The 26278-nt window shown below is 36.8% G+C and overlaps 1 protein-coding gene and 1 pseudogene across 3 annotated transcripts in view; one reads left to right on the forward strand and one right to left on the reverse strand.

The window, feature by feature from the left end:
• The window catches only part of NUP155 (nucleoporin 155), a 66563-nt gene that overhangs the window by 3986 nt on the left and 36299 nt on the right, over nucleotides 1–26278 (forward strand). For 2 of the 3 annotated variants that reach the window (XM_026016682.2, XM_026016683.2), the window contains exons 3-15: nucleotides 2101–2197; nucleotides 3190–3260; nucleotides 8721–8813; nucleotides 9618–9784; nucleotides 11581–11686; nucleotides 13100–13173; nucleotides 14112–14203; nucleotides 16292–16389; nucleotides 17311–17463; nucleotides 18398–18498; nucleotides 21779–21949; nucleotides 23334–23444; nucleotides 25411–25505. In XM_026016682.2, coding sequence (XP_025872467.2) covers nucleotides 2101–2197; nucleotides 3190–3260; nucleotides 8721–8813; nucleotides 9618–9784; nucleotides 11581–11686; nucleotides 13100–13173; nucleotides 14112–14203; nucleotides 16292–16389; nucleotides 17311–17463; nucleotides 18398–18498; nucleotides 21779–21949; nucleotides 23334–23444; nucleotides 25411–25505 — 1429 coding nt within the window. The remainder of the gene's footprint in view (nucleotides 1–2100; nucleotides 2198–3189; nucleotides 3261–8720; nucleotides 8814–9617; nucleotides 9785–11580; nucleotides 11687–13099; nucleotides 13174–14111; nucleotides 14204–16291; nucleotides 16390–17310; nucleotides 17464–18397; nucleotides 18499–21778; nucleotides 21950–23333; nucleotides 23445–25410; nucleotides 25506–26278) is intronic. The other variant, XM_072757061.1, reaches the window with a different exon arrangement.
• Nucleotides 6398–6497, reverse strand: LOC112933560 (U6 spliceosomal RNA; annotated as a pseudogene).

Below are 26278 nucleotides of genomic sequence, written 5' to 3' on the forward strand. Positions count from 1 at the left end.
TTTTAAAAAAAGATTTTATTTATTCATGAGAGACACAGGCAGAGGGAGGAGAAGCAGGCTCCATGCAGGAGCCCAATGCGGGATTTGACCCTGGAACTCCAGGATCACATCCTGAGCTGAAGGCAGACACTCAAGTGCTGAGCCAACCAGGAGTCCCTCTTATGAATAAATTAAAAAAAAAAAAATCTTAGGAGACCTTGTCCCATTTCATCTGGATTAGATGTTCTTTAAGAAAAAAGTATGTTAATAATTAAATCATATTTTAATTATTCTGGGACACTGAAAAGAGTGAATTGTTTACAAAGAAGTCTGTGTTTTGATGATACTCTTTCAAAGTAGTACTTTCCAGTTAAACACTATACAAGGAAGCTTTTACTACCACGTTTTAGCTGAAAGATCCCTGATTTTCATTTTTTCTCGTATTCTAACATTTTAAGACTGGGTTGCTCTAAAAATGTTTACAAACAAACTGGGGTGCCTGAGTGGCTCAGTCCATTAAGGATCTGCCTTTGGTTGGGGTCATGATCTCAGGGTCCTAGGATCAAACCCCATGTTGGGCTGTCTGCTCAGTGTTGTTTGTCGCTCCTTCTCCCTCTTGTGATTTCTCTCTCTCTCTCAAATAAATAAATAACATCTTTAAACAAACAAACTGCTAGGTACTTCATTTGCCCTCTCCAAAAGTTTTTGGTGTGGTTTTACGCTTATTGGTATCTAATTAAAATTTATAAGTGATTGCATTTCTAAGGATCCCATAACAATGGAACATTAATGGTATCTTCATAGAATGAGTTGCTAGAGGAGTTATTTGCTCCTCTAAAAAGAAAATTTTATCTGATTCTCTTAAAGTGTGGTATACCCTATAAAGATATTAGATTTGTAGTTACGTGCTAAGAGGTTTTTTTTTATATCTATAGCCTTCATAATGTAGGTATTACGAAGCTATATTAAAGTTTAATCTGAGATTTTTAAAAGCATATTAATCTACTTAAAGTGAAAACATTTTGGGATGCCTGGGTGGCTCAGCAGTTGAGGGCCTCCCTTAGGCCCAGGGCGTGATCCTGGAGTCCCAGGATTGAGTCCCACATTGGGTTCCCTGCATGGAGCCTGCTTCTCCCTCTGCCTATGTCTCTGCCTCTCTCTTTGTCTCTCATGAATAAATACAATCTTTAAGAAAAATTAAAATAAAATAAATTTCAAAACATTTCAAGTTTTTCACAGTCTGATTCAGAAAAATAAAGGAAATGGAAAATTAAGGAAATACTTGTAAATAGAAAAACTAGTAGAATCTAATATTTTCCCTAAAATTTTCAATATTTGAGACTATGAAAGTATTATTAAATATAAAATATAATTTATTTCATACTCTACCCTTGCTTAGTTAAATATTTTTCTTTAATGTTCTGATAGTACTATCTGTGCAAAAGACCTTAGAAAATTATTCATGATTGTGTCCTTGTTTTTTAATTACATAATATAATCCTTTGTCTATTTGTCTTGTGCATGCACAAGCAGGAAGACTGGCAGGGAGAGGGAGAAGCAGGCTCCCCACTGAGCAAAGAGCCCTGATGTAGGGCTCAATCCTAGGACCCTGGGATCATGCATGACCTGAGCTGGAGGCAAATACTTAACCAACTGAGACACCCAGATGCCTCATTTTGTCTTTTTCAATCTTACTATTTATAAGAAGCTTGCAAATTGTACCTACCTATGACTTTAGCATACATGTGCTTTATCAGTCTTGCTCTTACACAATGGAGAAACTGGTCCGGTAAGTTTTTTCATGTAAAAATTCAATAGTGTTATTCATAATCAATATTTTTTAAGTTAGTAATGGTAAAAACATTACATTTGACCTTTAGAATACATTTCAAGTGGTCAGATGACATTATTTAGAAATTATAAATTGCAGACTTATTTCTGTCATAAGCTATGTCTTTCATTAAAAATCATTAGAAATTTTATTTACTCTTTCTATTAAAGAGTGATTAGGTCATGATTTCTTTCTTTTATGATTTTTTATCATAAGTTTTAAACCAAAATCTTTCGTAACAAATTTAAGAAAGGTTGAAATCTTTTTACCTTACATCCACATTACTTCAGATATGCAGTGTAACTGCATGATGGGTGTGTTCCCTCCTATCAGCAGAGCTTGGCTCACAATTGACAGTGATATATTCATGTGGAACTATGAAGATGGGTATGTATTTAACACTGGTTTGCTGTAGCATGATTAGAATTTAGATTATCTTAATTGCAGCTAGTGTTCTACTTAGAAGCTGCCTGGTTTTATCTTTTATTTGTCTAATAACTGGGTTAGTGCTCCTCAGTCTACATACCAGTCCCCTGGGGATGAAATTAAAATGTGGATCTGGGGCAGCCCGTGTGGCTCAGGGGTTTAGTGCCGCCTTCAGCTCGGCCCGATCCTGGAGATCCGGGATTCAATCCCATGTCAGGCTCCTTGCGTAGAGCCTGCTTCTCTCCCTGCCTATGTCTCTGCCTCTCTCTCTTCTCTCTCTGTGTCTCTCATGAATAAATAAAATCTTTAAAAAAAAAAAATGTGGATTCTGTTATGGTAGTTCTGAGTGAGCCTCAAGAGTCTGCATTTATGGGACGCCTGGGTGGCTCAGTGTTTGAGTGTCTGCCTTTGGCTCAGGGTTTGACCCTAGGGTCCCGGGATTGAGTCCCCGCATCTGGTTCCCTGCATGGAGCCTGCTTCTCCCTCTGCCTGTGTCTCTGCCTCTCTTTCTGTGTCTCTCATAAATAAATAAATAAAACCTTAAAAAAGAAAAACAGTCTGCATTTATAACAAAATGTCAGTGATGATGCCAGTCTCAGTAGCAGGGGTTTAGTTATCAAGCTCTTATCTTCCAATAAGATAGCCTACCAGTTATTTGAGAGATGGTTTGACTTTTTTTTTTTTTCGATTTGACATTTTTAAAGATCTCTCTTTTTTTAAAAAATCATTTTATTCTATTTTATTGTTTAAAGACTTCATTCGTGTTCTCCACCATTTCCTGTTTTCCTGGTTTATGCTTATTAACCTTAGACAGGCCTGTGTGTCTGGACCTTGGAACTGAAACAATTTTGTTTGCTGGTTTAGTTTTCATTACATACTGTAATCTTAAAGAATATTTTAAGATAAAACTTTGTTTTCTTTATACATATAACATGTTACTTTTTTATTAACAGAGGAGATCTCGCCTATTTTGATGGACTTAGTGAAACTATTCTTGCCGTGGGGCTTGTGAAACCAAAAGCTGGTAAGGAATAAAAATGTAATGATTAATTTTTATATATATATATAAATACATACACATATATATACATACATATATAGACTTAAATATATACACATACATATATAGACTTAAAATGGTTTAGGACTGCGCAGCCCAAGTGGCTCAATGGTTTAGCACCACCTTCCGCCCAGGGGCTGATCCTGGAGTTCCGGGATTGAGTCCCACGTCGGGCTCCTGGCATGGAGCCTGCTTCTCCCTCTGCTTGTGTCTCTGCCTCTATCTCTGTCTCTGTGTCTCTCTCATGAATAAATAAATAAAAATTTTTAAAAAATAGTTTAGGACTGAATAACAAATTTTAAGTAGTTGAAATTTTTATTGAAGTTTAGTTCTGAGTTCTAATTAGAAATATATAAAGTGGGATCCCTGGGTGGCGCAGCGGTTTGGCGCCTGCCTTTGGCCCGGGGCGCGATCCTGGAGACCCGGGATCGAATCCCACGTCGGGCTCCCGGTGCATGGAGCCTGCTTCTCCCTCTGCCTATGTCTCTGCTTCTCTCTCTCTCACTGTGTGCCTATCATAAATAAACAAAATTAAAAAAAAAAAAAAAAGAAATATATAAAGTGATTAGGAATGTTTAATAGTTTATTCACTTTATTTTTTTTAAGATTATTCATAGAGGCACCTGGGTGGTGCAGTCATTTAGGCATCCGACTCCGTTTTGGCTCACGTCATGATCTCACGGTCCTGAGATTGAGCCCACATGGGGCTCCACATTCAGTATGGAGTCTGATTAAGACTCTTTCTTCTTGGGACGCCTGGGTGGCTTAGCAGTTGAGCGTCTGCCTTTGGCTCAGGGCATAATCCTGGAGTTCCAGGATCGAGTCCCATGTCGGGGTCCCTGCATGGAGCCTGTTTCTCTCTCTGCCTGTGTCTCTGCCCCTCTCTGTGTCTCTAATGAATAAATAAATCTTTAAAAAAAAAAAAAAGACTCTCTTCTCCCTCTACTCCTGCCCCTTGCTTGCTCATGTTTGCTCTCAAAAGCGTGTTTACTTTCTCTCAACATAAATAAATAACCCCCCCCCCCTTTTTAAGATTTAATTTATTTGACAAATAGTATAAGTAGGGGGAGCAGGAGGGGGAGGGAGAAGTAGGCTCCCTGCTCTGTGGGGAGCCTGATGCTGGGCTCAATCCCAGGACCCTGAGCCAAAGGCAAATAGATGCTCAACTGACTGAGCCACCCAGGCGCCCCTAAATAAATCTCTTTTACAAAAGTATCTAAAAGTTTATTCATAGTAAGTCGAGAGCTATTCCTGCTTGGCATTTTAGTAAATATAAATTGTCTAAAACAAATAGTAAAATTTTGTTCTACCCAACTGTAAACTTCATTGCAAATTTAAAATTATGACACAGTATTTGATAGGACAATAAATGTGTTGTCTTTTATAATGAAACCTTTTTTTTTCTTCTTTTTTTTTGAGAGAGTGTGCGAATGGGGGGCAGAGGGGCTTTTGGAGAGAGAATCCAAAGCAAGCTCCATGCCCGGCACAGAGCTGGCAGGACTCCAAGGCTGGATGGATCTCACCTCTGAGATCATGACCTGAGCCAATATCAGTGAGTCAGACACTTAACTGAATGAGCCACCTAGGTGCCCTGATTATCAAATAGTTCTGACTTTGCCATAAGTACTGAAAATTCTGATTTTTGAACATAATGTTAAAGCTAACAAAATCCTTATCTTTACCTTTTGTAAGAACATATTATTCATAAAGTCCTTGTTTTCTAAGTCCAGCTTTTTGGCAAGAGTTTGCTTTATTGGTGATTTCTGTTTAAGGAAGCAGAATATGAATACATGTTTCAATTTTATGATTGAGTAAACATGAGTTTTTCTGCGTTTTTTTTAGCATTTGCAGGTTTTTGTCCACAGAGAAATTGACAAGACTTAATCACACTTTTTCTGGGTTCAGGGAAGCATTTCTTATGTGTTGAAAGATACACATGGCTGTCTAGTTTCATTTGTATCTTCTTGAGAGGTAACTTAGCTGAAAGAGCTTGTGGCTGTGGGACGTTATTTGTTTTAGTGATTATGAGTGGTTAATGATTTCTGAGTCAACTTACCTCATCTGTATGATGCAGGAGGACTGCCACCAAAGTCAAATCATGTGTAAACTCCTTTCTGGAATTTATTCTTGGAATGATCTTTCCTGCCTCTAATACAGTAAACCTCCTATAGGTCTAGTCTATTACTTCTGGAAAGCCAGTGGACTTTTCAGTAGAAGAGAACTTTATATTTTCCTGTTCTGAACCAACAACTCTTGAAAAGGTGCCAGTTCTTACTGTCATTGAAGTTGATTTAGAAGTTGAAGGTACCATTGGCCAAGTTTTCAGTGCCAAAGCATGCCTTTCTAAAATGCAGTGGGTTATGGTACTGTTGAGTGTCTTCATCAAAGCAGCAAAAACAGAAGTGTTAGCAAAGGATCCTGCATGTTCATATTTGTGCACAAGTATTAAACTATTTCTTTCAAAACTTTTTCAAGCTTTTTCAAAACTTTAAAACTTTTTCATCCAAAAGCAGTGAAACTTTATTTTTTAAAAGAGATTTATTTATTCATTCATTCATTCATTCATTCATGAGAGAGAGGGAGAGAGAGGCAGAGCCACAGGCAGAGGGAGAAGCAGGCTCCACGCAGGGAGCCTGACGTGGGACTCGATCCCGGGTCTCCAGGATCAGGCCCTGGGCTGAAGGAGGCACTAAACCGCTGAGCCACCCGGGCTGCCCAGCAGTGAAACTTTAAACTGTTCCAAAGACCTATATAACTTATGTTAATTTCTAAAAGGTACTAATAAGATGTATACTTTTATAGAAGTGAGAGCTGACAGAAGTGAGAAATGTCAATCATTTAACCTTGTTGCATCCTGAAGCCATCCTGAGATGGCTTCCATTTCTACCATTTCTTTTTGCAAAATACTCGTATAAATGAGAGATTTTAGAAAAGATCCCATCGTTTGGCAAGATATGCTTTACTTATCTCCCTTTACTCAAAGCCATAAACTGACTCCGCCATCTGTAAAAGTCTAACTTTGTTAAAGTTTGTGTGATCAAAGATGACTTTTTTGGCATAGGCTGGTGACTGAGTACTTAGAGAAAGGTTTTTATTATTTTTATTATATGGAGCACTTCACGAATTCGCATGTCATCCTAGTGCTGGGGGGCATGCTAATCTCGTATTGTTCTAATTTTAGTATATATGCTGCTGAAGCAAGCCTGGCCTTTATTAAGGAAAATCTAAGTTTTTATATAGTTCAAGCTTTTTAAATCAACTTATGGAATATCACTTATATTTTGAGTTCATTAGGTAGAAAATCTGTTTCTTCAGCTTTACTGGCTTGAACCTTGATACCCAAAAATGGCTTTTGTGCCCCTTGATGTTTAATCAGTGAAAGTAAAAGTTTCGTCGTTCTTTCTTCTATGGCATTTAATTAATACCCTTAAGTAGGCTAAGGGTATATATATAGGAAAAAATGTCCGTAATTGTGACATAAGCTATATTTTCCTTTATTCCTATCAGTAAGACACTATTTTTGGGTATTGTTTTTTTTTGTTTTTTTTTTTTTTAATTTTTTTTTTTTTTAATTTTTATTTACTTATGATAGTCACAGAGAGAGAGAGAGAGGCAGTGACACAGGCAGAGGGAGAAGCAGGCTCCATGCACCGGGAGCCCGATGTGGGATTCGATCCCGGGTCTCCAGGATCGCGGCCTGGGCCAAAGGCAAGCGCCAAACCGCTGTGCCACCCAGGGATCCCCTATTTTTGGGTATTGTAACATGACAGTGATAATTATACATAGAATTTCATGCCACTGCACAGTTTTTAATGTTAATACCAAAAAAATAAACAGTACTTCAGCATGAACTAACAGAAAAAAATTGTGTACTTGGTAATGTTCTGAGACTATAAATTACCTGTTTTTGATATATAAATTCATCTGGGAAACTCATTTAACATAAATTCATTTCTGTTTCTGTGAATTGGACTACTTTATGTACCTGATATAAGTGGAATTTATCTCTTTGTGACTGGTTTGTTTCACTTAAAATATTCTTTTTTTTTTTTTTTAAGATGTTATTTGAGAGAGAGCAAGCACAAGCAGGGAGAGCAGCAGGCAGAGAGGGAGGGAGAAACAGGCTCCCCACAGAGCAGGGATCCCTATGTGGGGCTCTGATCCCAGGACCCTGGGATCATGGCCTGAGCTGAAGGTAGACACTTAACAGATTGAGCCACCCAGGTGTCCCATGAAGTTTTTTTTTCTTTTAAGTGTGTGTGCATGTACATGAGTAGGGGGAATGGCTGAGGGGAGGGGGAAACCTCAGACTCTTCACTGATCCCGACCCGGAGTTTGATCTCACCACCCTGAGAGTCTGACCTGACCCAAAATCAAGATGAGATGTTCAACCAGTTGAGCCACCCAGGTGCTCCTCACTTAAAATGTTCTTAAGATTCATTCCAGTTGTAGTGTCAGTATGTCATCTTTTTTTAACACTGGATAATCCTGCATTGTGTGTTCACATTTTGTTCATTCATCTGTTGGTAGACACTTGAATTGCTTCCATCTTTTGGGTACTGTGAATTATACTATCAGTGTAGTATACAAATAGAAGGTTGTATATTTTATAATGTAATGCTGATTTTAAATGGTATTAAATACTGAAGTGTTTCTTTTCTAAGATGGTTCTTTTTTATTGCTTACTTATTTAAATGATCATAGATAGTAATATTTTAACATCAAAATTAAATTGAGGGGGGACGCCTGAGTGGCTCAGTGGTTGAGCATCTGCCTTTGGCTCAGGGTGTGATCCTGGAGTTCTAGGATCAATTCTCACATCAGGTTCCCTGCATGGAGCCTGCCTCTCCTTCTGCCTATGTCTCTGCCTCTCTATCTCTGTGTCTCTCATGAATAAATAAATAGAATCTTAAAGTAAAATCTATTAAAAAACAAAACAAAATTAAATTGAGTTGAGACTTTTCATATGTTATTTAACCTTTTTTTTTTTTTTTTTTTTTTTTTTTTTTAAGTAGGCTCCAAGCCCAACATGGGGCTTGATCTCATGACCCTAAGGTCAAGAGTTGCATACTCTACCAACTGAGCCAGCCAAATGCCTGCTACATAGACTGTTTAATCATTAGGTTTTTTGTTTTGTTTTGTTTTGTTTTTTTAATTTTATTTATTCATGAAAGACACAGAGAAAGAGAGGCAGAGACATAGGCAGAGAGAGAAGCAAGCTCCATGCAGGGAGCCTGATGTGGGGCTCAATCCTGGGACTCCAGGATCACACCCTGGGCTGAAGGCAGACACTTAACTGCTGAGCCATCCTGGTGTCCCATGTTTAATCACTAGTTTAATGGTAAAACATTAGTCTGTTAATGCTTAAATCGTGGAAATGGATGTTTTTGGAATAATCCCTAACTCCTGTCTGCTTTATCATAGGCATTTTTCAACCTCATGTACGACATCTCCTGGTTTTGGCAACCCCTGTGGATATAGTGATTCTTGGACTTAGCTATGCTAATTTACAAACAGGTATAGGAAACTACATGTGGTGTTTTTAAAATAAAAATATATTAGCCAATTTAGTATAATTAAAAGCTAATATTTTTCTGCTAAGTTAACTTTCCAGCCTATTTACTCATCGAAAATAGTATTTTCCTATGGGTGTGATATCTATCAGGTTACTAGGTCTATCAAGCAAATTATTAAAAAAAAAAAAAAAAGAATATTTTGAATACATTTATCATATTAATGTACACTCCTTAAATGTACAGTATAAAGGGGTAGTAGAAGAGAAATGATTGACATTAGTGAGTTTTTCTATTAATGCTTTCCTTTGTTTCTAGTTTTTCAATTGTCATTTTAACATATGGAACACTGAAATATACATTATTCTTTCCTTTAATATAAGAAGCTCTCAATTTATTACTAGTACATTCAATGGTTTCTTTTGCATCCTGGCAGTCTCTCTGTTTTGAGTGAAATAATGTTGAATTTCAGTGGCTCAAATTAATGATTATTACTATCACATCCTTAGGCTCTTTTCCAAAATCTAATAATTTGGGATAGTTTTTTGATGATGTTGTACAATGTTATATATATTATGTATTTTTTATATATAAATATATAGTAGGTTCTATTTAATTTGAATAAACTATATCAGACTTTTTATACAGTAATTTAAAAGTATTAGGTTATAGAAGCTTTTGGGTATCGACATACCCGGAATTCAGTAGAAAATATCAATTCTGAAGATAATGCAGTAATTCTCTCAAACTTTAAAAAAGCTGTTAAGCTGATTCATGTATTCTTTCTTTAAAATTTAAAAAAAAATAGGTTCTGGAGTTCTTAATGACAGTATGTGTGGTGGAATGCAGTTGCTTCCAGATCCTTTATATTCTCTTCCCACTGATAATACTTACCTTTTAACAATAACTTCCACTGATAATGGCAGAATTTTCTTGGCTGGAAAAGATGGCTGTTTATATGAAGTAGCATACCAGGTAAGTCTGGCATTTATAAACATTTTTTTTCCCTTCTAAGGATAAGTAAAATAGGGATAGATTTTATTTTTGTTTTCTAATTATATAAGCACATAAATACATTTTTATGGAAAGTATTCAAATATAAAGTTAAAATCACAGTCTTCTGTGACTACACCATGTCTATAAAACCCAGTCCAGTCTCTTTAGAAGTAAAACCTAGGGGGAACCCTGGGTGGCTCAGCAGTTTGGCGCCTGCCTTTGGTCCGGGGCACGATCCTGTAGCTCCGGGATCGAGTCCCACGTCGGCTCCCTGCATGGGGCCTGCTTCTCCCTCCTCCTGTGTCTCTGCCTCTCTCTCTCTGTGTCTATCATGAATAAATAAATAAATAAATTTAAAAAAAAAAAAAAGGTAAAACCTAGTTCTGAGTATCTTTTTAAGACATACACTGATAAATATCTATATATATGTGTTTGTATACACATATACAAATTATGTTTGTATGTTTTTCCTTAGATTATTGCTTATATTTTATTGACATAATTCGTGTTATGTTTCCTGATTGCTGCATAATTGTAAAATGGATGTATGTTTTTTGCTTAATTCCTAGGTTTTGTTTTCCTCTTTGTAAATAATGCTATAGGAAATGTTCTTTTGCAGGCCCCTTTGTGTACATGTATAGATACTTTTTTGTGTAGAGACTTAAGAATTCTAATGGCTGGTTTATGTAGCATATGTGTTTAAAATTATAATTAATATTTTCATTATTGCCTTTAAGGGTTTTTTAGATGCTTAGCAGCCTTCTATGAATATCCTACCTCCCTTCACTGGTATTATCAAATTTACTAATTTTGACCAATCTGATTGAGGGAAAATTTTTTTATTACTAGCTGAGGGGAGGATCTTTTCATATATTTATTGATCATGTGTGTTTTTTCTGAAATTCTTTTTTGTTTTTTCCATACTGTAATATTAGCTTTTTCATAAGGTGTTAGGAAACTGATAAATAATCTTAGAGTCACATAGCTAATTAATTAGTGGCAGAGCTAGGATTACAACCCTGGTCAACTGTGTTTTGTTTTGTTTTCTTTTCTTTTTTAAAGATTTTTATTTACTTATTCTTGAGAGACACAAAAAGAGAAAAAGGCAGAGACACAGGCAGAGGGAGAAGCAGGCTCCATGCGGGGAGCCCGATGTGGGACTCGATCCCGGGTCTCCAGGATCAGGCCTGGGCTGAAGGCGGTGATAAACCACTGATCCAATGGGGCTGCCCTGTATTTTTTTATATTACGTTGTACCTCTTTCTTACCTAGTTTCTCTTGGCAGCTTTTCATTACCGGAAAATAAAAAATTGATTTTGTATGGCAAAAGTCAGACATTGAGAGGTAAACTATAGATTGTGGTGGCAATGGCTGCTGTTGTTAAGATTCCTTTTTAGCCAAAATGGGAAGAGATGATACAAGTACCGTTATGTACTTTGGGCTCTTATAAACTGCACTTGCTATATGCTTTACTACTTTCAAATAAAAGAGTTTTTAAGATAATTAAAATATGATTTTATTAACATAGCACTATAAGGTTTTGAAATAGCTTGATTTCATTGAAAGCCATGATTTGATTATGGCTAACTACATTGTCTATTATTAGTTAAAGGATTAAATTAAGTACTAATTCTGAATAGTCTGTCTTTATAATTATGGGTATTTGACTAAGATTTGAGGATTTTTATACATGTGGGTATATAGCAGTTGCCAAATAGTAGTGACAAGTGTATCTATATTTACAAGTCTTCCTTCTTTTGATTTTTCCTTTTAAGGCAGAAGCAGGTTGGTTTAGCCAAAGATGCAGGAAAATAAACCACTCAAAGAGTGCACTTTCTTTCCTTGTTCCTTCATTACTACAATTCACATTCTCAGAAGATGGTAAGTAGAAAACAATAAATTTGACAACCAAATTTTCTTTTTAAGATTTTTATTTATTCATTCATTCATTCATTCATTCATTCATTCATTCATGAGAGACCGAGATAGAGACCCAGACAAAGGGAGAAGCAGGCTCCACACAAGGAGCCCGACGTGGGACTCAATCCTGGGATTCCGGGATCATGCCCTGAGCCGAAGACAGACGCTCAGTTGCTGAGCCACCCGGGCATCCCTGACAATGAAATTTTTTAAGACTTTTTTTTTTTAAGTTTTTATTTATTCACGAGAGGCAGAGACAGAAGCAGGCCCCATGTAGGGAGCCCAATGTGGGAATTGATCCTGGGACTCCAGGATTATGTCCTGAGCCAAAGGCAGATGGCTCAACCACTAAGCCACCTAGACGTCCCAGTGTTTTAAGGTTGTTGGCATTCTTTTTTTCAGAAACTCTCTTAACTTAAAGTTTGTCTTATTAAATAACACTTGTATATATTTATAAAGGTTTTTTTTTTTAAGTTCTTATTTATTTGAGAGAAGGAGAATGTGACCAGGGGGAGGAATAAAGGGAGGAGCAGAGGGAGAGGGATAAGCAGACTCAGTGCTGAGTGTGAAGCCTGACACAGGGCTCAATCCCATGATCCCAAGATCATGATCCAAACGAAAATCAAGAGTCTGACACTCAACTGAATGAACCACCCAGATGTCCCCTCGTAGGTTTCTTAAAGGAAGAAGAGATTATAAAATAAAGAGACAATATGAGTTTTATTCCCAAGTTCCTATGAATATAGCATCACAGAACATGTGCCTAAAACAGCTGTATGCATTTACACCAATACTGTGTGAGTGTGAGAGGGAGACCTCTAATACATGTTTTGCCTGGCCTAGAACAAATCCTCAACATAAATACATCTGAGTTTTTAATAAAAGTAAGAGATTTAGGCAGGTGAAATAATTTAAAAATGCTTTAGTGAGATATGAGTCACACTCAAAATGTGACTGAAATTTTAATTTTTTTCCCTTCACAGTGATTTACTAAACTAACTTCGAAGTTTCTTGAAGGAATGCACTCAGTATAATTATTTCCTGTGTTTCTAACATATAGTAGACATGAATTAAATGTTGAAGAAATAATCTAGAACTTGGTTCCGATTTGGCTTAAAATTCATTAAAAAGACAGTAATTTCTTCGTGAAGCTCTTAAGCTAGTCACAATATTTGATGTCTGCTCTTTTCGTGTATTGTCTGATTTAAATGCTTTTGGCTTTGTCCTCATGCAAATCTGTAGGACTTACCTACAAAGCAAGAGGATAGCTCCTAAATGCAAAGTTCTGATTTAACAATTTAAATTTGTTTTAAGTGGCTGCTCTGTTTGTTAATCTTTAGAGGTTTTTTTCTCTTTTTTTTGTCTTATTTTTAGATCCTATTGTTCAAATTGCAATCGATAATTCTAGAAACATTTTATATACACGATCTGAGAAAGGAGTAATACAGGTAAGTATTAATATACTATTTAAGGGGGGGTAAGAAAATCCCTCTTTTTAGGGAAGAGATTCAGTTACTCTCAGCCTTTTCCTATGAACTGTATGGTTTTTTGTTTCTATTTTGTTTTTGTTTTTTTTTTTTTAAGATTTGATTTTATTTATTTGGGAGAGAACTCAAGCGCTAGGGAGGAGGGGAATGGAGGGCAGGTGTTGAGAAGCAGGTTCCCCACTGAGGAAGGAGCCGAATGTGGGCTTAATCCCAGGACCACAGGACCCCATGATCATGACCTGAGCTGAAGGCAAACTCTTAACCAACTGAGCCACCCAGGCACCCCTGAGCTGTATGCTTTTTATGTATTCTTTTAAAGATTTTATTTATTCATGAGAAACACAGAGAGGAGAGAGAGGCAGAGACACAGGCAGAGGGAGAAGCAGGCTCCATGCAGGGAGCCCAGCGTGGAACTCGATTCCGCGTCTCCAGGATCACGCCCTTGGCTGAAGGCAGCGCTAAACCGCTGAGCCACCCTGGCTGCCCAGCTGTATGCTTTTTAAAAAACATCCCAAACTACTTCTTAGGGCTCCCATTTTTACGAAATTTCAAATCTCCAGGGACGCCTGGGTGGCTCAGCGGTTGAACATCTGCCTTTAGCTGAGGGCATGATCCCAGGATCCAGGATTGAGTCCCACATCGGGCTCCTTGCAGAGAGCCTGCTTCTCCCTCTTCCTGTGTCTCTGCCTCTCTGTGTGTGTCTCTCATGAATAAATAAATAAAACTTTAAAAAAAATTTTCAAATCTCTGAATGTTTCCATATCTGTGTAAAGTGCCAAAATTAAAGGATCCTTGAAAAGAAGAGTATTTAATAAAATAAAAAGTTCTCAAAAAGTTTATTTTGTAATATTTGTATGGATTATAGTTATGTTTAAGTGAGTACAATTTTTTATTCACAGGTGTACGATTTGGGCCAGGATGGACAAGGAATGAGCAGAGTTGCCTCAGTTTCTCAGAATTCTATTGTCTCTGCAGCTGGAAACATTGCTAGGTAATATGTAATTTATTGCCAGGCATTTCATTTGCACAAGGCATATAATTATATATGTGCAGCATACTAAAATTATTTCCTCTTCAGAATATCTGTAAAAGATAAGAAATGTTGAAGATGATGACACTGGAAGTTATGTTTGAAACAACTGCTAGAGACAGACTCTTCATTTAATTCTAATGTTGGATAGTTTGAAACACAAGGCAGACTTTTTATAATGTAAAGTATAGCATGACGTGTTTTTCCTTGAAATTTTAAGCTTTAGGTGGCCTATATAGGCAATTAAAGGAGTTGTCACTAGGAAACTACATGTCACAAAGTCGTCGTCGTCGTCCCCCCGCTTGTTACTGCTACAACTTTTTAAGAGGACTGCATCATAAAAGTTCAGCTGGTCTGATAATTGACACAGTGCAGTTTGCGAATACAGAATTTTACAGTTGTGTTCCCCACATTGTTTTCTGAGGAAACTGAAACTAAGGAATGTTAACATTTCTCTAAAGTCTGACTCTTAGGTATAGGTACTAGAACCCAAATTACAAGCCAAGACTTGAGACGCTATGTACTGGGATTTATGTATATCGCAAATAACTTAGCTCAGCTGCAAAAATTCTCTTCCCATAACAAAGACCTCAAATCTTCAGCTTCAGTTTTGTGTGTGCTTGGGTTATAGCTCTGTTTGCATATCCTCACACACAAAAAAAATCAATGCTTTCTTTGCTTTTCACTGACAAAAGAATTCCTAGGCAGACAATCTTTTTTTTTTTTTTTTTAATATTTTATTTATTTATTCATGAGAGACACACAGAGAGGGGCAGAGACTTAGGCAGAGAGAGAAGCAGGCTGTATGCAGGAAGCCTGATGTGGTACTCAATCCCAGGATTCCGGGATTACCCCCAAACCAAAGGCAGATGCTCAACCACTGAGCCACCCAGGCATCCTTAAGGCAGACAGTCTAGAACAGGGTTTGCTTTTACTTCCCCTAACTACCTTTTTCTTCAGAAATGTTTTCAAATCCATAGGAAAGCTAGAAGAGTAGCATAGTAAAAACCATTAATACCTTATCGCATTATCCAAATTCAGCAGTGGTTACCGTTTTCATTCATTTCGTCACTTCCTGATGAGCATTTGAAAGTAAGTTGCAGAATCATGACTTTCACTCCTAAATCTTTCATTTTCCATGTCCTAAGTCTCTTAAATAAGCACAATACTAATTCCACACCTAAAAACATTAATAATTTTGTGATATTACTTTGTAATTATATACTGCATATTAAAATTACTTTATAGTCTCACTAATCTTTCATAATTGTTTTTCTTTCTGTTTTTTCCCAGATTCAGTCAGAACCCATGAATTAATTATGTTAGTCATTTGTCTTACAGAACAGCTGTCTTACCAGTTTTTTTTTCTTTTTTTAAAGATTTTATTTATTTAGTCATGAGAGGCGGGGGGGGGGGGGGGGGGGGGGGAGGCGGGGGGCGGGGGGCGGGGGCAAAGGGAGACACAGGCTCCGTGCAGGGAACCCGACATCATCCCGGGTCTCCAGGATCCCGCCCTGGGCCCAAGGCGGCGCTAAAGGCGGCGCTAAACCATTGAGCCACCCAGGCTGCCCACCACCTTCCTTTTCCCCTTAATACTCACATTTGGTAGGGGAGGGGTAAGAGTCTTATTTGTGGAATATCTCAATTTCTGAATTTGTCTTTTTTCCTTATTCAATTCAGGGTAATTTTTTTTTTTTTTAAACCAGTATCACATAGGTGATGTGAACTCTTTGCAGCATTACATCAGTAGGCATATAGCCACCAGTTTTTCCACTACTGAACACTTGGAGTAATCTTTACAATGGTGATTTGGTGCTCTGAGAATGTCTTGTTCATCATTAACCGTTCACTCAATGGAGATAGCCTTCTTTTATGATCTTTGAGGGAAGGGGTAACTTCTAACAATGTAAACTCGTATTCAGGGGTTTTTGCTGGGTCTTGGTGCTGTTGTATTAATTTTCTAAGAAGTTAGTCTTGTTTTAGCATATTGAGACGTGTAGTAGACCATTTTAAAAAGAGACTAGTTTTTTTTTTTTTCCTTTCTTGTAGGACCATAGATCGTTCTGTTTTTAAGCCAATTGTTCAAATAGCCGTGATTGAAAATTCTGAATCACTGGACTGTCAATTATTGGCGGTCACACATGCAGGTATGTTTAATTTATATGTCCACTGTTGCTTTTAGAGCTTGATAATACTCAGATTTGGAAATTAAGGATTATGATTATGATTAGAAATGTGTTTTTACTTCTGTATCAATTACTAAGCCATATTAATAATTTATAAAATTAAGGATTTTGAAAATTGGAAGATTCTTTTTGGTTTTTTTATTTTTTTAAAGATTTTATTTATTTGAGAGAGACGGAGCATGAGCAGTGGGGAGGAGGCAGAGGGAGAGGGAGAAGCAGACTCCCTGCTGAGCAGAGAGCCCAATGTGGGACTTGATCCCAGGACCCTGAAATCATGACCCAAGCTAAAGGCAGATGGTTTTTGTTTTTGTTTTTTTTAAGATTTATTTATTTATTTATGAGAGAGAGAGAGAGAGAGAGAGAGGCAGAGACACAGGAGGAGGGAGAAGCAGGCTCCATGCCGGGAACCCGACGCAGGACTCGATCCCAGGACTCCAGGATCGCGCCCTGGGCCAAAGGCAGGCGCCAAAACGCTGAGCCACCCAGGGATCCCCTAAAGGCAGATGTTTTCAGACTGAGCCACCTGGGTGCCCCGATTCTTCTAGTTCTGTCTCCTCATGTTGTAGATGTTAAAACTAGGCCTGAAAAGTAAAATGACTAATATTCAATGACAGAGCCTGAATAGGAACAAGGACTCCCTTGGCTTATAGTTGCAGATTCTATCTACTAAAATGTGTTGATTCATATGGTAATTCAAAGTGACACTTTCTTAGAACTCTACTTTGGGTGGTGGTGGTACACATGGTGATTTAAGATCAGTCAGGGAAGTGATTCTGTAGCTTTAACAGGAGTTTGTGTTTCCCTGTGGAATTGTTTCAATGACATGTATATCTCAGCTCTTTCATTTTCTGTTACTGATGTATAATTTTATCCCATCATCAGGTGTAAGGTTATATTTCAGCACTTGTCCATTCAGACAACCACTAGCACGACCTAATACGTTGACACTGGTTCATGTCCGCTTACCTCCTGGATTCTCAGCATCTTCAACAGTGGAAAAGCCTTCAAAAGTACATAAGGCTCTTTACAGTAAAGGTAAGTTTTGAAATACTATCAGGTTTAAGATTGGATTGTTTGGTTTTTTAGTTTTCATTTCTTTTTCTTTTTTTTTTTTTTAAAGATTTTATTTATTTATTCATGAGAGACACAGAGAGAGAGGAGAGAAATAGGCAGAGGGAGAAGCAGGCTCCCCATGTGGAACCCAATCCCAGGACCCTGGGATCACGACCTGTGCCAAAGGCAGATGCTCAACACTGAGCCACCCAGGTGCCCCTAAAATTAGATTTTTTTAATTGTTAAAATTAGAATGTCTTGAGTCATTTGAAAATAACAAATTTTCCAGTAAAATTTAGATATTCTAATTTAGTGCATTAATTATGGCCTTATCGCCTATAACCACCCAGTAGACTTAAGGCTGATACCACTAAAGTCAGTATAAAGAGATTAGTGGGAGGAGTTGGAATTGAGCACAGGAGAGTATATTTCAAAATCAACTAGTATTGCTAAGATGATGCTTTTATAGTTTATTTATTCTGCCATTCCACTAGTAACTTCATCATTTTTTATTCATGTGTTTGAGATAACTGGTACATGAAATTCTATTTCATTGAATATTAGATACTGTTGATTTCTTATATACTAAAAATGCTTTCTTTAGATTAATAATTAAATTCATAAGCTTATTGATTGTGAAATATATCCTAACATCAGGAATTTTAAGATGTGAAAAAAGTGTTTACTCGAAAGAAATGAAGTATAAGATCTTGAACAGGTAATGATTCTATCCTGACAATAATTTTATGTGTTTTTAGGGGATTAACTTTTATTTTGTGACGTGTTTACTTACAACAGTGCATGATATGTGTATATGTTACATATATTAATGTTAGTAATATTTTTAAGATCATTAAGGATGCATACTATTTATATTTAGCATCATATAGTAAGATTTTGTGTATTGAACTTTTAGGTATTCTACTGATGGCAGCTTCGGAAAATGAAGATAACGACATTTTGTGGTGTGTCAACCATGATACATTTCCTTTCCAAAAGCCAATGATGGAAACCCAGGTAAGTTATCCCGAGAATGTTAATCTTATATATAATCTATAATTTTAAGTGAAGAATAAAATTGTAAATCTTTATGTTGTGATACCATTTATTTTGAATAATCATATTGAAAAGAAGTATATCCTGTTAATTATTTCCTCTGTGAGGTTAGAAGTCATGATGGTAATTATTAAAAAATACCTTTAAACATTGGCATCATTTTAGAATGTCTTTCATAATGTATCCAAAAATGTATATATCTTTTCTGAAATGACTTTTGTCCCATTTAAATATATTAGGTTTTTAGTTATTTAATTATAGTTATGACTTAGAATTTTATCTTTTTTTAAAGATTTATGTATTTTAGAGAGCATATGTGCATGGGATTGAGAGGGAGAGGGAGAGAGAGAATGTCAAGCAGACACTCTACTGCCTCAGAGCTCCACCTCACCACCCTGAAATCATGATCTGAGCCAAAATCAAGAGTTGGACACTTAACTGACTGAGCCAACCAGGCACCCCTTAGAATTTTATCTTAATGATGTCTTTAATTTGTAGTTCTACCTAAATTTAAAAGCAAACTTTTTTCTTTTAATTATAGGAATTTTCTTTTTCTTTCATCTTTTTTTTTAAGAGGGAGAGAGGGAAGGGGCAGAGGGAAAAGGAGAGAGAGAATATTGAGCAGGCTCCATGCCCCTGCAGAGCCCAACTTGGGGTGTGATCTCAGTCCCTTGAGATCATGACCTAAGCCATAATTGAGTCCATTGCTTAACCAGCAGAGCCACCCAGGCGCCCCTTAATTACAGAAATTTTTTAACATAAACAAGAATAGAGGAATTATAAATTAAACCCCACATTAAACACTTACCAACCTTATCTCCGTTTTGTTTGATCTCTCTTTCCTGCATATACAGATGTACACACACAAACACATAATTCCATTTTCAAATCAAATACCACCACATATTCCATGAAATTGATGTAGAGATCCTGGATAAGGAGTATAGCCCCGGCCTGTCCTAGCCCAGTCTCACACCTGGGCTGCTCATCTTAGTCTTCAGCACAAAAGGAACTGGGGAGAGGCCAGCACCTCCAGGGATATGACTAGGGAAGGCTGTCTCTGCCTACACTGTTGGTATCCCCTATTCTACCCCATTTATTTCTCCTAAATGCCCTTACATAGCATATGCTGCCTGCCTCCTGATCAAACCAGGTAAACCAAGCTCCACCAAGGGTTTGATTGTCTGAGACTCCCTTTGTAATCCTTTTTTTTTTTTTTTAAGATTTTATTTATTCATGAGAGACAGGGAGGGAGGGAGAGACACAGGCAGAGGGAGAAGCAGGCTCCATGCAGGGAGCCTGATATGGGACTCAGTCCTGTGACTCCAGGATCATGCCCTGGGCCGAAGGCAGGTGTTAAATCGCTGAGCCACCCAGGGATCCCCCTGTAATCCTCTCTTTAAAGGTATTTTGGTTCCTGCTGCCACCAGCTGCTTCCTGATTATTCTCAAATTTAAGCCTGTTTAGTTACGGTAACAGGGAAAAGGTATGTAGATGGGAGGAGATAGAAACCATCCCCAAGGGTGGGAAATTGGTTTGAAAACATGAGCTCTTCCAAGTTTCTGACATGGCCCAAAGAGCTGGGAGGGGGGCAAGAAGCACTTTTCTCAAATCCTTTCTTTTTTTTTATTAAAGATTTTTATTTATTTATTCATGAGAGACACAGAGAGAGAGAGGCAGAGATACAGGCAGAGGGAGAAGCAGACTCCATGCAGGAAGCCTGATGTGGGACTGGATCCCGGGACTCCAGGATCACACCCTGAGCCAAAGGCAGATGCTCAACTGCTGAGCCACCCAGGCGTCCCTCTCCAATTCTTTCCTTATTCTTTAAATTTTACTGAGCACCAGCTATGTATCTCTGTTTAATGTGGTGTTGAGGTAGACTGAGGATTCAGAACTGAGTAAGATATGAACCCTGTCCTGATGGGAGCACAGTTAGAGAGTACAGGTTTGAATTCTTACTCTCTTTCCTTAAACCTATGGTTCAAAGGATTTAATGTGTCTCTGGCCTTCAATTACCTTGTCTATTATAGTTAACAATAATTATAGTTATAATATTACCACTTCTGTGGGTTTGTTGTGGGACTTAATGAGTTCTTGTGTAAAGCACTCAGCACACTGCCTGGCACATAGGAAGCGCTCAATGAATGATAAATTTTTTTAAGCAAATACTATACATCATATCATTTCATTTGTATAGTACCTGAATTGTTTCCAAATGTGGAGTTTTTAAAAGAAAAACAATTACCAAATATAAATGTTGTACATGAACTTTAACCAAATTGTAGTCTCCCTAAAACTATAGTCTTCCCAAAGCTAGCTAAAAGACATTGACATAATGGGAAAACTATATTGGCTAGGCATCAGATTTTTTTTTAATATTCTTTTTTTCTTTTTTTTAAGAATTTATTTATTTATTCATGAGAGACACACACAGAGAGAGGCAGGACACAGGCAGAAGGAGAAGCAGGCTTCATGCAGGGAGCCCGACGTGGGACTCGATCCTGGGACTCCAGGATCATGCCCTGGGCCAAAGGCAGACACTTAACCTCTGAACCACCCAGGCGTCCCTGTTAATATTCTTAAATGTCATATATGTTATATATAAGAGAACATCTCTATTTTTAGGAGATGGATGCAAAAGTATTTAGCAGTGACATATGATACCATCACTTTCAAATGGTTTAGTTAAAAAATACATACCGTGTATATTAGAGAAAGGAAGTATGGCAAAATGCTAACAATTACTGAATTTAGGTATTGGTACTTTTAGCATTTTTAGATGCTTGAAATTTTTTATAATAGAATTTTTGAAAATTAAAACACTTTAAAAAGAAGAGTTTTTAGCAAAAACTTCAGAAGAGAGCAAAAATCTGCAGTTCACAAAGTGTAACCTATCCAGTCTATCCTGGAAAGGTGGTAGAATAATTTTTGGTTATTGAAGAATTGAAGTAAATCCTGTTTAGGGTTATCTTAAGAAAATTTGCCTTTGCCTTCTGGTATGAAAGATGATTGTCAACAACAAAAAAAGATTATTGTCATAGAAGATAGCCTGATTAAAGGAATAGACAGGAGAGCATTAAATAGAAACTTAGGAATGTTCACTTTCATGTGTTATTAATTTGTATAATTCTGCATATTAGAGATTAGGTCTATATGTTTTTTTTTTTCCTTTTTTGAAGGTTTTGCTTTGTGTAACTTTAAAAAAAGTTACACAAAAAAGTTTCTTTCTTTTGCATAGATGACAACCCGCGTTGATGGTCATTCCTGGGCTCTTTCCGCAATAGATGAATTGAAAGTGGATAAAATAATTACACCCTTAAATAAGGATCATATTCCAATAACTGATTCACCTGTTGTAGTACAACAGCACATGTTGCCTCCAAAGAAGTTTGTTCTCCTCTCAGCACAGGTATGTACATATTCTGTTAAGTTGGAGACAAAAAAGAAGCAATGTTTAATGTTAAGTATTCTGCAGTATTTGCTTAATAGTCATTTACTTAAGTACTTTAGGAATATTTACTCTTAAAGATATCCTTAAGGAACAGTTCGTAAATACCATTTATGAGTGTTATTCTTTTTCTAAAGTCGCATTTTACTCTAGTACAGCATTTTACTCTAGGTACAAAATAATCTGTTTTTTATTTTTTATAATTCTCACTTAGGTTATTAAAAAACATTTTTTAATATTCGTTTTCAGAATAGTGTTGCATTTAAAATTCAAATGTTATAACAAGGAGTATACAGAGTAAATTCTCCCTTCCATTTGAGATCCCTTTCCTGCAGACACCCAGGTCCTCAGTATCTGTGTATTCTTCCAGAGGTGTAGATATACAAACAATAAAATATATTTCTAAATAAACGGTCGTGTATTATATACGCTGTTTTATATCTTTTTTTTTTATCTTGTTTTTAATATCTCAAACACATATTTTAGAGGTCTTCCCATATCATTATATAAAGAACTTTCAATTTGAAAGGTTTTCTTTTCTATGGATGTACCCTATTTAACTAAGCACCTATTAAGGGATTATCTTTTGCCGTTCTACAGCCTTATGTATATATCCTTTTCTGAGTGTGTGAATAAAGCTGTAGAATTAAATCTGGGTGAAAGAATATGTGCATTTCTAAATTTGATAGGTGTTGCCAGATTGCCCTGTATTCATATATATATGCGTGCATTCACTATTGATGAATATTGAGTGCCTGTTTCCTCACATCCTGTTTTAAGTATAATAAGCCATTTTATTAAGAGTAAGACGGACAGTCTTTTCAAGTGCTTGTTTTTCTATGGACTGCCTATTTCTATTTTATTGAGTTGTCCTTTTTTTAAAATCTATTATAGAGGCTCTTTATCAAGGAAATTTTTGTTAATTTTAGTGTCATATTTTTCCTGTTATGTCATTTTATTTTGTCTATTGAGATTTTTCCCATACAGATAAGCATATAAGAAGTCAAAATTTTCTGTTATCTTTTGGGATTTATAAAAGTATCAAAAGTATTTTTTTAAAGAACTTACTCTGGGGTTTATAAAAAAATTCACCCACCCATAGTTTTTTTGTGTCTTACAGACCCATGTTTTCTTATTAAATTATGTTTAGCCGTATGTAGATAGATCCTGTATAGGTTGGGAGTTGCAACATATATGTTCTTTTTGACCAGTTTACTTTGTATTCCTGAAGGGGATGTTTTGTTGTTTTTATTAATATTATTAAATAAAATAGTGGGGTCAGTTGATGTCAGCCATGCTTGATAAATCTATTATTTGTTTCATTTTTGTTTTTTTACCTTCTTAGGGGAGTCTTATGTTTCATAAACTTAGACCTGTAGATCAACTGAGGCATCTACTTGTGAGTAATGTGGGTGGAGATGGAGAAGAGATAGAAAGATTCTTTAAATTACATCAGGTAATTATTTGTACTTCTTAAAAAATACGATATTTTGAACAATGAAACAATGGGAGTAATAGCTGAATTTTATGTAAGTTAGATCAAAATACTATAATTAACAGGTGATCTTAGCAATCTTCCTTTCTTTACATTAGTCATTATATGTGTACTAATATTTGGGAACAGTATAAATAAATAAAGCCTATACAATAAACTCAGGCTTTTATTTGTTATTGATAAGTTCTTTTTTTAAGAAACTATATATATATTTTTAAGATCTTACTTGACACAGAGAGAGTGAGCACATAAGCATTGGGAGCAGCAGAGGAAGGGGGAGAAGCACATTCTCCGCTGAGCAAGGAGCCTGATGCGGGGTTCAACCCTAGGACCCTGGCATCCTGACCTGAGCCGAAGAGAGATAACTTAACCAACCGAGCCACCCAGGCACCCCATTATTAGTAAGTTCTCATTAAAGCATACTAATCAGAGACTCAGGTTCCAGTTATTTTATACATTTTTATTACAAACAGAAGATATTTGTGGACAAATCCTTTTATTTTTTTTTTAATTTTTTGCCAATGGCCTGATGAAAAAATTGGGGGCAGTAGTGATGAGGCCATTTGTATGTCAAAGCCGTAGCAAGAATTGACAAGGTGTAAAACTCAAAAATCTTAAGATCAGGAATATCAGATCAAAGTTAAATACAGAGACACTGGATTCACATCACTGCCTTCACCACCAGGGTAAAATTCTGTGGTCTTCAGTTTCTTCATCTGTAAAACATGAATTATAGGGGATCCCTGGGTGGCTTAGCCGTCTAATGCCTCCCTTCAGCCCAGGGCATGATCCTGGAGTCCCAGGATCGAGTCCCACGTCAGGTTCCCTGCATGGAGCCTGCTTCTCCCTCTGCTTGTGTCTCTGCCTTTCTCTGTGTGTGTGTGTGTCTCTCATGAATAAATAAATAAAATTTAAAAAAAAAAAAACCCTCGGTGTCCATCGAAAGATGAATGGATAAAGAAGATGTGGTTTATGTATACAATGGAATATTACTCAGCCATTAGAAACGACAAATACCCACCATTTGCTTCGACGTGGATGGAACTGGAGGGTATTATGCTGAGTGCAGTAAGTCAATCGGAGAAGGACAAACAGTGTATGTTCTCATTCATTTGGGGAATATAAATAATAGTGAAAGGGAATATAAGGAAGGGAGAAGAAATGTGTGGGAAATATCAGGAAGGGAGACAGAACATAAAGACTCCTAACTCTGGGAAACGAACTAGGGGTGGTGGAAGGGAAGGAGGGTGGGGGGGAATGGGTGACGGCCACTGAGGGGGACACTTGACGGGATGAGCACTGGGTGTTTTTCTGTATGTTGGTAAATTGAACACCAATAAAAATTAATTCATTTAAAAAAAAAAAACCATGAATTATAGTAGTGTATGATGTGGGGATTGGTATATGCTAACCTCTTAAAATAGTGCCTGGCACATAACAGGTACGTAATAAATGTTAGCTATTGTTGTTATTTTCTAATAGGTAAAAAGACCATGAGAAAAAAATTAGGGGAATAAACTATAAACTAAAATAGAAACTAGATAAAAAGAAAGAGGGCACCTGGATGGCTCACTTGGTTGTCTGCCTTCAGCTCAAGTTACGATCCTAGGGTCCTGGGATCAAACCCTGCATCAGGCTCCCTGCTCAGCGGGGAGCCGGCTTCTCCCTCTCCCTCTGCAGCTCCCCGTTTTTGTGCTGTCTTGCTCTGATAAATAAAATATTTCAAAAAAAGAAAAAGCACACTTCAACGATGTTTTTGTGATAAATACTTTTTCATACCAACTGATTTCATTTACTTAACAAATATATATTAGGCACTTGCTCTGTGCTAGGCATAAATTTAAACATTGGATACAGCAGTAACCCAAACTTCGTTTTAAATGTTTACTATAAGGGAAGGTACTATTTTTTGTTTGTTTTTACATAGGAAGACCAGGCTTGTGCAACCTGCCTTATCCTTGCTTGTTCCACTGCTGCCTGTGATAGAGAAGTATCTGCATGGGCTACTCGGGCTTTCTTCAGGTATATGTCAGTCTTCTTTTGTTCTTGGCCACTTTTTTCAATGGTTACATTGGTCAACATAGTTTAAGGGCTTACCAAACAGTTGAGGAACTGTATAGGCAAGTTACTAACATTCTTTTGCAAAACGAAGAAATCTGGAAAGATTATAATGCTAATAGAAATAGCTAGACAGAACACCTGGATGGCTCAGCGGTTGAGCGTCTGTCTGCCTTTGGCCCAGGGCAAGATCCTATCCCGCATCTAGTTCCTTGCTGGGAGCCTGCTTCTCCCTCTGCCTATGTCTCGGCCTCTCTCCTGTGTGTCTCATGAATAAATAAATAAAATCTTTAAAAAAAAAAATAGATTAGTACAACGTATGAATTTTTATCCTTGGATTTTATACAGAAACTGAATTCTGTTCTCCAACTTCTTCGGTCTGGTCTTTTTTCTACACCTCTCTCTACTCCAGTTACTATATCAGTTTTACTTTTTAAAACACTATACTGATTCTGCTTTATTTGTATCGTTGGCATTGAGGGGTTCTGAATCACTTTAAGGAAACAGTGTCAAAGAGGCATTTTCTAAGATATTTAGCTAACGTTGCAATTTGAAATGTGAATTGCTTAAAACCATTTTTCAAGTGCTATCTAATCATAATCTCGTATAAAAAATACAGTGCCATATACTCTAAGTAAATTCTGTGCATTGCTAACCCTTCTTAGAAATTGCTAAGAGTCCCTTATAATTCTTCTGGTTGAGATTCAAGTCAACATTTATTAGATTAGTGTTGTGAG

The sequence above is a fragment of the Vulpes vulpes genome, chromosome 4, assembly GCF_048418805.1.
Source record: "Vulpes vulpes isolate BD-2025 chromosome 4, VulVul3, whole genome shotgun sequence".
NCBI classification, from domain to species: domain Eukaryota; kingdom Metazoa; phylum Chordata; class Mammalia; order Carnivora; family Canidae; genus Vulpes; species Vulpes vulpes.